Source organism: Nerophis lumbriciformis, linkage group LG36, assembly GCF_033978685.3.
Source record: "Nerophis lumbriciformis linkage group LG36, RoL_Nlum_v2.1, whole genome shotgun sequence".
Classification (NCBI taxonomy): Eukaryota; Metazoa; Chordata; class Actinopteri; order Syngnathiformes; family Syngnathidae; genus Nerophis; species Nerophis lumbriciformis.
In genome coordinates this window covers 15,251,426-15,263,105 of record NC_084583.2, presented here as the reverse complement: position 1 = coordinate 15,263,105, position 11,680 = coordinate 15,251,426, and the positions used below count along the sequence as shown (strand labels likewise).

The 11,680-nt window shown below is 42.3% G+C and overlaps 1 protein-coding gene across 1 annotated transcript; it reads right to left on the bottom strand.

Moving 5' to 3' along the window:
- Nucleotides 1–549: 549 nt before the first annotated feature.
- Nucleotides 550–10,186, bottom strand: clp1 (cleavage factor polyribonucleotide kinase subunit 1). Its single transcript, XM_061930295.2, has 6 exons — nucleotides 10,133–10,186; nucleotides 6,398–6,677; nucleotides 6,228–6,335; nucleotides 6,033–6,152; nucleotides 2,303–2,440; nucleotides 550–2,224 (listed from the first exon to the last, which is right to left on the bottom strand). The coding sequence occupies exons 2-6, from the start codon at nucleotides 6,668–6,670 to the stop codon at nucleotides 1,538–1,540; spliced, it is 1,326 nt and encodes a 441-aa protein (XP_061786279.2). The 5' UTR covers nucleotides 6,671–6,677; nucleotides 10,133–10,186; the 3' UTR covers nucleotides 550–1,537.
- Nucleotides 10,187–11,680: the final 1,494 nt, after the last annotated feature.

Sequence of the window (11,680 nt, the reverse complement as noted above, 5' to 3'; positions counted from 1 at the left end):
AGAGGGGAGGAGTATATCGACAGCTAGAATTCACCAAGTCAAGTATTTCATATATATATATACAGGGCCGCCGAAAAGGGGGGGGGGGGGGGGTAAAGGAGACGGATTGTAGGGGCCCATGATGGAGGGGGGCCCAGAGAGGCCCCTAATGAAGATGAAATTATAATACAGAAAAAATAATGACACTGTGTTGGGGGCCCTGTAAAGATTATTTTCATGGGGCCCAAAATCCCTAGCGGCGCCCCTGTATATGTATATATATATATATATATATTTATATATATATATGTACGTATATATATCCTGAAAATATGCAAACAAAACTGTGTTTGGATAATTGATACATCAAACTTGCATAAATAAATATTAAGGAATATAACATAACTTGGCTTCTGAGAGCTTTAAAATGTAATGAATAAAATGCTAAAGTTGTTGATAAACAAGCAATTATTTTAATAATTAAATATGGTCATTTTAAATGAATTATTATGATAATTAAAATTAATTATTTCAAATATGTTTATTTTAATGTATAATTCTATGGCTGGATGTAATAAGGAGTCAGAAAAAATACAAATAAAAACACAATTAATGTTGATGTTTTTAGCAAAATATAGTAAAAATGTATTTAGTTTTTTTTTGTAATTAATAAATATATTTATTTTTAGGTAAGATAAACATAATAATACAATTTATCTCTAGTCTGGATGATTTAGTTCTTGTCACCCTGTTGTCCTTCCGTCATAAAAAAAAAGGCTGTCCTCACTCAGGTCCGCATGGAGCTCCGGCTGAAAATCGGGAGATTTTCGGGAGAATATTTGTCCCGGGAGGTTTTCGGGAGAGGCGCTGAATTTCGGGAGTCTCCCGGAAAATTCGGGAGGGTTGGCAAGTATGGATGTAACACAGTGGTGAACATGCCCTTTCCCAACTACTTTGGCACGTGTTGCAGCCATGAAATTCTAAGTTAATGATTATTTGCAAAAAAAAAAAAAAAAGTTTATGAGTTTGAACATCAAATATGTTGTCTTTGTAGTGCATTCAACTGAATATGGGTTGAAAAGGATTTGCAAATCATTGTATTCCGTTTATATTTACATCTAACACAATTTCCCAACTCATATGGAAACGGGGTTTGTAAAAGGGGCAGCAGCAGAGAAGGATGGGGCAGAAGGAGTTGGAGAGCCAGTGGATGCAGAGCGAAAGCGACCGAGAGCGAGACGAAGACGACGACGCGGGAGGCTGAAAAGCGAGCAGTTGAAGGAGGAGCTGAAAAGCGACCCGACGTGCACCGAGGTTTATTGAAACAAACAAAGTCACAACGCTGCTCGCAGTCATGTCTGTCCCTGGTGGTCTGTGGAACCCGGACAGAGGAAGTCTGTCACAGTCTCTTTTCAAAGAGACGAGAAAAAAGGCAATAAAAGTGGCCGTACGAACTAATAAAATACTCCTTATCAAAAACGGGTACAATCTGGTTTATAAAATGGAAAATAAATTAGAATCCTTTCCTAATTTGGTCAACCAGGCTGCATGTTTCTCCTCATTTGGTGTCCATGAAGCGGATGTCCATGATGAGCAGGGTGTGTCTGGGCAGTGGTCTTGGTGCGGGAGACAGCACTTTCATCACCTGCGCTTGCGTGTCCACGTTGGTGACCACGATGAAGCCACACACCGGGCTCTCCACGATGCCCTTCCTCGCCGCCTCGTCTCCGTCCTCTGCGCTGCTGACGCTGAGCACGTGGTAGGTGAGGTCTCTCCCCGGCGTCACGGGCACCAGCTTCAGCTGGGTGTCGTCCTGAGACATTCCCAGCGGCAGGCACGAGTCCGGGATCGACGGCGCTCCGATTTTATAGATGCGGACGTCGGAGAAACGCACCTCGTACGAGAACGGATAGAAGGAGACTCCCCGGAAGCCGTAGAAGTACTCCCGGATCTTCTCATCCCGGGTCTCCCTTCTGCACTCTTTGGAGCGCTCCACCACGCCGCCGGACTTGGGCAGGAGCACCACGCGGACAAAGTGAGGGAGGTCTCGCTTGAGCTCGTTGTAGAGCCTCTCGTGGTCCAGCACCAGCACCACGTCCACCTCGAAGGCGGAGGCGCAGTGGACCAGAGCCTGGTACCCGGATCCCTTCACCCAGCCGCACGTGTTGATGATGCAACCGCCCACGCTGGCCTTCCTGTTCACCTCGCAGCGCTGGGAGAACACGTCGGCGAGGCACGACGTCAGCTGGAATATAAACATATATAATCATTTTAAATTGAAAATTGAAAAGTGTGGAGTTAGATATGCACCGCCATGTCTCACTTTATTGTAAAGTTTGATGTTGGTCCCGGGAGAGGTTGAGCCAAAGTGGTAGACCAAAGGAGCCTGGACCGAGAAGCCCTCCTCCACATCTGCTGGACGCTCAATGCACAGGGCAGCCACCGTCCCAGGTACTGACACCTTGGAGGCACATATTTAATATTCATTCAGCCATTAAAGCTCAAGCTTATACAATGTCTGTGGGTTTGTTTCAGGATTTTCGCCCCAAAACAATGCTCCTCATAGTTAGGATGAGTACATACCGGTACTAGGGTAGTATGATAGAATATAACAGAATAGAAAGTACTTTATTGATCCCTGGGGGAAATTCAGTACCACAGTTCGCTCACAATAAACAATAAACACTTAAGTAATTTTCACATGTGAATAATGCTGGAGTCCACTATGGACTGGACTCTCACTATTATGCTAGATCCACTATGGACTGGACTCTCACAATATTATGTTAGATCCACTATGGACTGGACTCTCACACTATTATGTTAGATCCACTACGGACTGGACTCTCACACTACTTTGTTAGATCCACTATGGACTGGACTCTCACACTATTATGTTAGATCCACTATGGACTGGACTCTCACTATTATGCTAGATCCACTATAGACTGGACTCTCACACTATTATGTTAGATCCACTATGGACTGGACTCTCACAATATTATGTTAGATCCACTATGGACTGGACTCTCTCACTATTATGTTAGATCCACTATGGACTGGACTCTCACACTATTGTGTTAGATCCACTATGGACTGGACTCTCACTATTATGTTAGATCCACTATGGACTAGACTCTCACACTATTATGTTAGATCCACTATGGACTGGACTCTCACTATTATGTTAGATCCACTATGGACTGGACTCTCACACTATTATGTTAGATCCACTATGGACTGGACTCTCACACTATTATGTTAGATCCACTATGGACTGGACTCTCACACTATTATGTTAGATCCACTATGGACTGGACTCTCACTATTATGTTAGATCCACTATGGACTGGACTTTCACACTATTATGTTAGATCCACTATGGACTGGACTCTCACAATATTATGTTAGATCCACTATGGACTGGACTCTCTCACTATTATGTTAGATCCACTATGGACTGGACTGAAATATGGTACTGGATTACTGTTCGTGCCACAGGTTTTTCCAGTCAGCCGTCCTTGGCTTCGGGGTTTTGTTGTGTGCATTTCATCATTTCTTTTCCATGACGCGAGTGAGTGAGTCCAAACGTGTTAAATGGCTTCCAAAAACTATGGAACTCTCTACCTGACACTTTGAAATGTATACCTGCACTTGTCACTTTCAAAAAACAAACACAATTGTGGCTAGTTGAGCAACAATCATGTTCCCATGTTTAGTTTTTACTAATCTAGTCTGCACTTTGTCTGTGTTATTATTATTATTATTATTATTGGCTTTTATCTAGTTTGCACTTTGTCTGTATTATTACTATTATCATTATTATCGACTCCTCTTTGGCTCATTCTTTTTATTTTCCTATTTTAATGTTAGATCTGTGTTGTTGTTGGGGACAAGTGTTGTAAATTAGTTTTAGCTACAAACACTATGATGCATACATTGGATAACTGTTTCAGATATCTGTGTTCCTTTATCTGTCCCTATTTCAAATAAACCTTTATATATATATATCTTTACTGTGTATATAAGTGAACAGTGTTTATGTTGTGTACAAGGTGTATTTATAATATGTTGTGTAAAGGAAATTTCATATTTTTAGGAACTTCATCTGGTATTTGACATTGTTTATAGGGTTAGGCGCAATAAGTGTTCAACTTCAGCCTAAACCCTTTCGGTCTGCAACATTTTCAACTTATGAATGTACAACTGTTTGTTTATGTAAAACTCTTTGTTTATTTTGTTGACCACTGACCGAAGAAATAATAAACTAATAAAAAAATACAGTTTATAGCCTTATAGAGCCTTCAGCAATCTCCTATTCTCACACAGTACTTTTACTTTAGTTTCATTTAATCTCCTTCAACAAGGGTTAAATATAACTTTTAAACGGTTTTATCCTTTCCATCATGTCCTGCAGTATTTGTTTTGTGGCCAGTTTTGGACATTCCAGAGTGTGTTTCATCATTAGCGAATATAGCGCATGTGTTCTTAGACTTAGACAAACTTGAATGATCCACGAGGGAAATTGTTCCACACAGTAGCTTAGTTAAAAAGGATGGAAAGGATAAGGATGGAAAGGATAATGCACACAAGGGCGAAAAAAAAAGATATAAAGTAGACTAAAAATGTACCATAGTAGCAATATAAATATAACATATATGTAATATCTACAAATTATATATACAGTATATAATATATACGGCTATATCATATTATATTATATTATTACATAATATATACAATATATAACAAATCCTAGGGGTGTAACGGTACACAAAAATTTCGGTTCGGTACGTACCTCGGTTTAGAGGTCACGGTTCGGTTCATTTTCGGTACAGTAAGAAAACAACAAAATATACATTTTTTGGTTATTTGTTTACCAAATTTGTAAACAATGGCTTTATCCTTTTAACATTGGGAACACTATAATAATTCTGCCCACGTTAATCAACATTAAACTGCCTCAAGTTGTTGCTCAGATTAAATAAAATGACAAAACTTTTCTTCTACCGTACATATAAAAAGTGCAACGTTAAACAGTTTCAAGTCAACTCATCATGCTTCATTTATTACAGCATTTGGGAAGCCTGTAGTTGATTTTTATTATGTAAATGTTATATTTTTATCAACATGTGATAGCAGGGACCCTGCCATTCAAAACTAGGCTGCTGCATTACTAATGATTAATGTAACTATAGCTGAAAAAAATAGTACAATAGCAATAGGAGAGACTATTCATCCCTGAACACCATGGAGCTCATGTAGGCTTAATGATGCACTTACATTATTATATCAACTATCAGAGACAGAAACTCTTCATTTAACATAATGTCCTTTTTTGCTGCTTCAACACAGCTCAATCAACACAGAAAAAGGTAAAGTGAAATAACAGACAGACAGGGCTTTGCTGTCCGTAACACACACACACACCGCAAAATGAGCTAACGTTACGCTAAAAGCGAAATAGCCTTCACCTCAAGCCAGGACTGCGAGCGAGCTGAGCTGCAGTTAATATTTCTAGAAGGTCAACGGGCTCATAGTGATGTTACTCGTAGTTGACTGGGAGGTGTTTATTATAATCTGGGGAGAGTCCGCTGCCTGATGCTTACCTGCTAAACGCTAAGCACTGACTACATGCGCTCTGAATACGCACTGCTGATTGGCTGTTACCGCTCTGTGTGTAACCAATCAGATGGTTGTGTGGGTGGGACAATGCTGGGTGCTGTGTAGAGGACTGACAGAGACAGGCAGAAGGAAGCGGAGCAGCTTTTTAAGACTTTAGATTAGGCGGCTACTTTATATGTTCGTGTGGAAACTCGTTCGGTACACCTCAGAACCAAACCGAACCCCCCGTACCGAAACGGTTCAATACAAATACACGTACCGTTACACCCCTAACAAATCCTGTACAATATTACAGTATCTGTAACTGCTGTGGCAAAAAAAAGGGCAGAGTAGATCCAGCAGAAAATCTACACTATGAACAAAGAGAGGTAGCTTGGACGGAATGACAATTTTCTGTTTTTTTATGAGAATCTATTCATTCATCTTACCCCGCTCTGGCCGACATCCAGTTCCACCAGCGTGGGCCTCCTGCCCACTCTCACTGCGTAGCTCAGTAGCAGTCGACACACAGTGGACTTGCCCACGTCTGTCGGTCCCACCACCATCACCTGAGAAAGGAATCATAATTTGAGTTTCAGTACGGGTTATAAAAGCCTCGCTCGCGACCGGACGAGGACATCTACCCTCGGCCCTCTCTCTTTGTCTCGCTCTGCCTGCTTTCTCATCTGTTCCAGTGCGGCGTGCGTGTTCAGGTAGAGCAGCATGGGAGTATCTTTGGACACGTAGGCCACCTGAAGCGGTGAAGGAAAAGTTTAACTGGACGTTTAGACTCAATAAAGTGTTTCATCCTCACCTCAGGCTTCCCATACAGGTTCACACTGCAGCCCTGCCAGGTGAACACGGCAATCTTGGCACCAGGCCCGAACGCGTATTTCTTGTTCCGGTTCAGCTCGGAGCCAAACACCTCCGCCATGCCCGTGAGGAGCTCCATCTCCACTTGCTCTGCGGCCTCTCCTGCTTCCACCTCAAAGCGAAGCTCAGTCTCCTTCTCCAGGTCAAATCTGGTGCCGACTTTACCCGCTTGCAATGGATCCTCAGCCGCCTTTTCCCCGAGCTCGGTCGCCATGGCGATTCTAAATGAATGCGACATTAAAAAAAATCTTTACCCAACAAGTCAGACAACAGACATGGAGAGCATTTGTGTTTTCATGACGTAGTAAAACGCAGAGGTGTGGACTCGAGTCATGGATTTGATGACTTTAGACTCGACTTGACAGAATGTTAAGAGACTTGCAACTCGATTTGGACTTTAACATCATTGACTTTTGACTTCAAAGGTACCGTCCCCCACTCCTCAGCCTTCCCGGTAAGGTCTATTCAGGTGTACTGGAGAGGAGGCTACGCCGGATAGTCGAACCTCGGATTCAGGAGGAACACTGCGGTTTTCGTCCTGGTTGTGGAACTGTGGACCGGATCTATACTCTGGGCAGGGTCCTTGAGGGTGCATGGGAGTTTGCCCAACCAGTCTACATGTGTTTTGTAGACTTGGAGAAGGCATTTGACCGTGTCCCTCGGGAAGTCCTGTGGGGAGTGCTCAGAGAGTATGGGGTATCGGACTGTCTGATTGTGGCGGTCCGCTCCCTGTATGATCAGTGTCAGAGCTTGGTCCGCATTGCCGGCAGTAAGTCGGACACGTTTCCAGTGAGGGTTGGACTCCGCCAAGGCTGCCCTTTGTCACCCATTCTGTTCAGAACTTTTATGGACAGAATTTCTAGGCGCAGTCAGGGCGTTGAGGAGATCCGGTTTGGTGGTTCCAGGATTAGGTCTCTGCTTTTTGCAGATGATGTGGTCCTGATGGCTTCATCTGGCCAAAATCTTCAGCTCTCACTGGATTGGTTCGCAGCCGAGTGTGAAGCGACTGGGATGAGAATCAGCATCTCCAAGTCCGAATCCATGGTTATCACCCGGAAAAGGATGGAGTGCCATCTCCGGGTTGGGGAGGAGACCTTGCCCCAAGTGGAGGAGTTCAAGTACCTTGGTGTCTTGTTCACGAGTGAGGGAAGAGTGGATCGTGAGATCGACAGGCGGATCGGTGCGGCGTCTTCAGTAATGCGGACGCTGTATCGATCCGTTGTGGTGAAGAAGGAGCTCTCGATTTACCAGTCGATCTACGTTCCCATCCTCACCTATGGTCATGAGCTTTGGGTTATGACCGAAAGGACAAGATTACGGGTACAAGCGTCCGAAATGAGTTTCCTCCGCCAGGTGGCGGGGCTCTCCCTTAGAAATAGGATGAGAAGCTCTGCCATCCGGGAGGAGCTCAAAGTAAAGCCGCTACTCCTCCACATCGAGAGGAGCCAGATGAGGTGGTTCGGGTATCTAGTTAGGATGCCACCCTAGGGAGGTGTTTAGGGCACGTCCGACCGGTACGAGGCCACAGGAAGACCCAGGACGCGCTGGGAAGACTATGTCTCCTGGCTGGCCTGGGAACGCCTCGGGATCCCCCGGGAAGAGCTGGACGAAGTGGCTGGGGAGAGGGAAGTCTGGGCTTCCCTGCTTAGGCTGCTGCCCCAGCAACCCGACCTCGGATAAGCGGAAGAAGATGGATGGATAGATGGACTTGTGACTTCACTTGGACTTGAGCCTTTTGACTTGACAAGACTTGCTACTTTCCCCTAAACCCAAAGATTAAAACGTTTCCCAGGAGCGCTCCGTATCTTTCATTGTGTACGTGTGTGTGTCTGTCAGTGTGTGTGTTGCCTGTCAGTACAACATCCAATCAAATGACATCCACGTTGTTTTCATCCCCACAGCATTCATCCAATCAAATTTCAGGACAACCAACGAAGAAGAGCTGTCAAACAACCCGCCAGTGAGGAAAAATGATACCAAAGATAGTTTCGTTCGGGTATAAAAAACTACGACTTGGTCAACAAAAAAGGAATTGCAGTATACAAAACATGCAGTTCCAAGATTACAGACGGAGACGCCACAACTTCCAACTTTTTCCGACATTTGAAGATGCACAAAGAAGGGTAAGTTTTGAATGTAAGCTATACGTTTATTGGCATAACGTTACGTTAGTCCATGTATCACACACAGTAACATTAGACAATGTATCACACACAGTAACGTAACGTTAGACGACGGTCAGCAGCACCGCATATTTTAACCACCTACAAAAAGACAAACATAGTCAAATAAAGGTCAGTTAAAAAGTATAGTATATTAAGAATATGTGTATATATTGCATAGAGCCCTGACATCTAAAAAGTACAACTCTGTTCATTGTTATTGTGTTGGAAGTATAATTGTTTGTATATAGTATATAATTGGTAAAAAGTTTTAACACGTGTACAAGGATATTTCACACTGTGTATATAAGTGAACAGTGTTTATGTTGTGTACAAGGTGTATTTATAATATGTTGTGCAAAGGAAATGTCACAATTTTTGAAAGTTCATCTTGTATTTGACATTGTTTATAGGGTTAGGCGCAATAAGTGTTCAACTTCAGCCTAAACCCTTTCGGTCTGCAACATTTTCAATTTATGAATGTACAACTGTTTGTGTATGTAAAACTGTTTGTTTATTTTGTTGACCACTGACCGAAGAAATAATAATCTAATAAATGTATTTATGTTTTTCATGTGTACACACACATACAGTATGAGATGAGATCAATGAGATAAGGTAAGAACGGGATAGAAACTAGTGTGGAACTAGTTACAATGCAATAAGCCATGGAAATACAATGTTAACACTTTTGTGCAAATAAGTACAGTTGCACTTGCTTTTTCGTCTGTAAAGGAAGGAGTTAAATGTTTAAAAGGACTGGTTAATAGTGATATGATGAAGTGCAATTTTTCAAATGCACTTGTTTTAATAAATAAACAGCGTTTTAAATGCATACACAATCTGTGTAAATATATTAGTCTGTGGTTAAAAGGACTTGAAAGGACTCGAAACTCAAAATGCAGGACTTGGGACTTGACTTGAGACTTTTCCAGTCTTGACTTTGGACTTGACTCGGGACTTGCCTGTCTTGACTCTGGACTTGCCTGTCTTGACTTCGGACTTGCCTGGACTTGGGACTTGACTCGGGATTTGCTTGTTGACTTGCCTGTCTTGACGTGGGACTTGCCTGTCTTGACTTGGGACTTGCCTGTCTTGACTTGGGACTTGCCTGTCTTGACTCGGGACTTGAGGGCAAAGACTTGAGACTTACTTATGACTTGCCAAACAATGACTTAGTCCCACCTCTGGTAAAACGTCAATGTTTGCCAAAAACAAAAAAAATTTAACAACTTATAATGAAAATATCTAACATAAGTACCCAACACTTAAAGTATTCATGTAAAATACTTGTTAGTTGAAGTGTAGAGTTTAACTTATGTCTGTGAAGATTATTTAGTAGAATATGGTTGCTAAATAAAATGCTAACTCGAAGGCAAACGTGCAAGTTAGCATAATCGGAGCAGGGCCCAAAAAAAACAATTTTTACTGTTCAAATATGATTTAACTAAATTTAACAGATTAACCTTGATGTAATTAAGGTGATATTTAGTTATATAAATGTTTGTACTTACGAAATAATAAGAGTTGTTTTCGGGGAGTCCAACAACTTCTGCGTCGCGCCCCAGTGTGTGCGTCGCGTGTAGATGACGTCACTATCCTTCCAACCAATAGCAGACGAGATGAGAAAAGGGGCGGGGACTGTTTTCTCCATAGAAATCATCCATCCATCCATCCATCCATTTTCTACCGCTTATTCCCTTTGGGGTCGCGGGGGGCGCTGGAGCCTATCTCAGCTACAATCGGGCGGAAGGCGGGGTACACCCTGGACAAGTCGCCACCTCATCGCAGGGCCAACACAGATAGACAGACAACATTCACACTCACATCCACACACTAGGGCCAATTTAGTGTTGCCAATCAACTTATTCCCAGGTGCATGTCTTTGGAAGTGGGAGGAAGCCGGAGTACCCGGAGGGAACCCACGCAGTCACGGGGAGAACATGCAAACTCCACACAGAAAGATCCCAAGCCCAGGATTGAACCCAAGACTACTCAGGACCTTCGTATTGTGAGGCAGATGCACTAACCCCTCTGCCACCGTGAAGCCCCCATAGAAATCATATACATATATATATATAGACATCATATATAGATATAGACATCATATATAGACAAAGTCATCATATATAGACATAGACATCATATAGACATAGACATCATATTTAGACATAGACATCATATAGACATAGACATCATATAGATATAAACATCATATACAATATATAGACATCATATATAGATATAAACATCATATACAAGATATAGACATCATATATAGATATAAACATCATATATAGATATAAACATAATATACAAGATATAGACATCATATATAGATATAGACATCATATATAGATATAGACATACAGTCAAGAAAATAAGTATTTGAACACCCTGCTATTTTGCAAGTTCTCCCACTTAGAAATCATGGAGGGGTCTGAAATTTTCATGGTAGGTGCATGTCCACTGTATCACAGATAACCTAAAAAGAAAAATCCAGAAATCTCAATCTATGATTTTTTAACAATTTATTTGTGTGATACAGGTGAAAATAAGTATTTGAACACCAACATTAATATTTGGTAGAGTAGCCTTTGTTTGCAATTACAGAGGTCAAACGTTTCCTGTAGTTCTTCACCAGGTTTGCACAGACTACAGGAGGGATTTTGGCCCACTCCTCCACACAAATCTTCTCTAGATCAGTCAGTTTTCTGGGCTGTCGCTGAGTAACACAGACTTTCAGCTCCCTCCAAAGATTTTCAATTGGATTTAGGTCTGGAGACCGGCTAGGCCACTCCAGAACCTTGATATGGTTCTTACAAAGCCACTTCTTGGTTTTCCTGGCTGTGTGCTTTGGGTCATTGTCATGTTGGAAGATCCAGCCAGGACTCATCTTCAATGATCTGACTGAGGGAAGGAGGTTTTTGGCCAAAATCTCACAATACATGGCTGCAGTCATCCTCTCCTTAATACAGTACAGTCGTCCTGTCCCATGAGCAGAAAAACACCCCCAAAGCATGATGCTACCACCCCCATGCTTCACAGTAGGTATGGTGTTC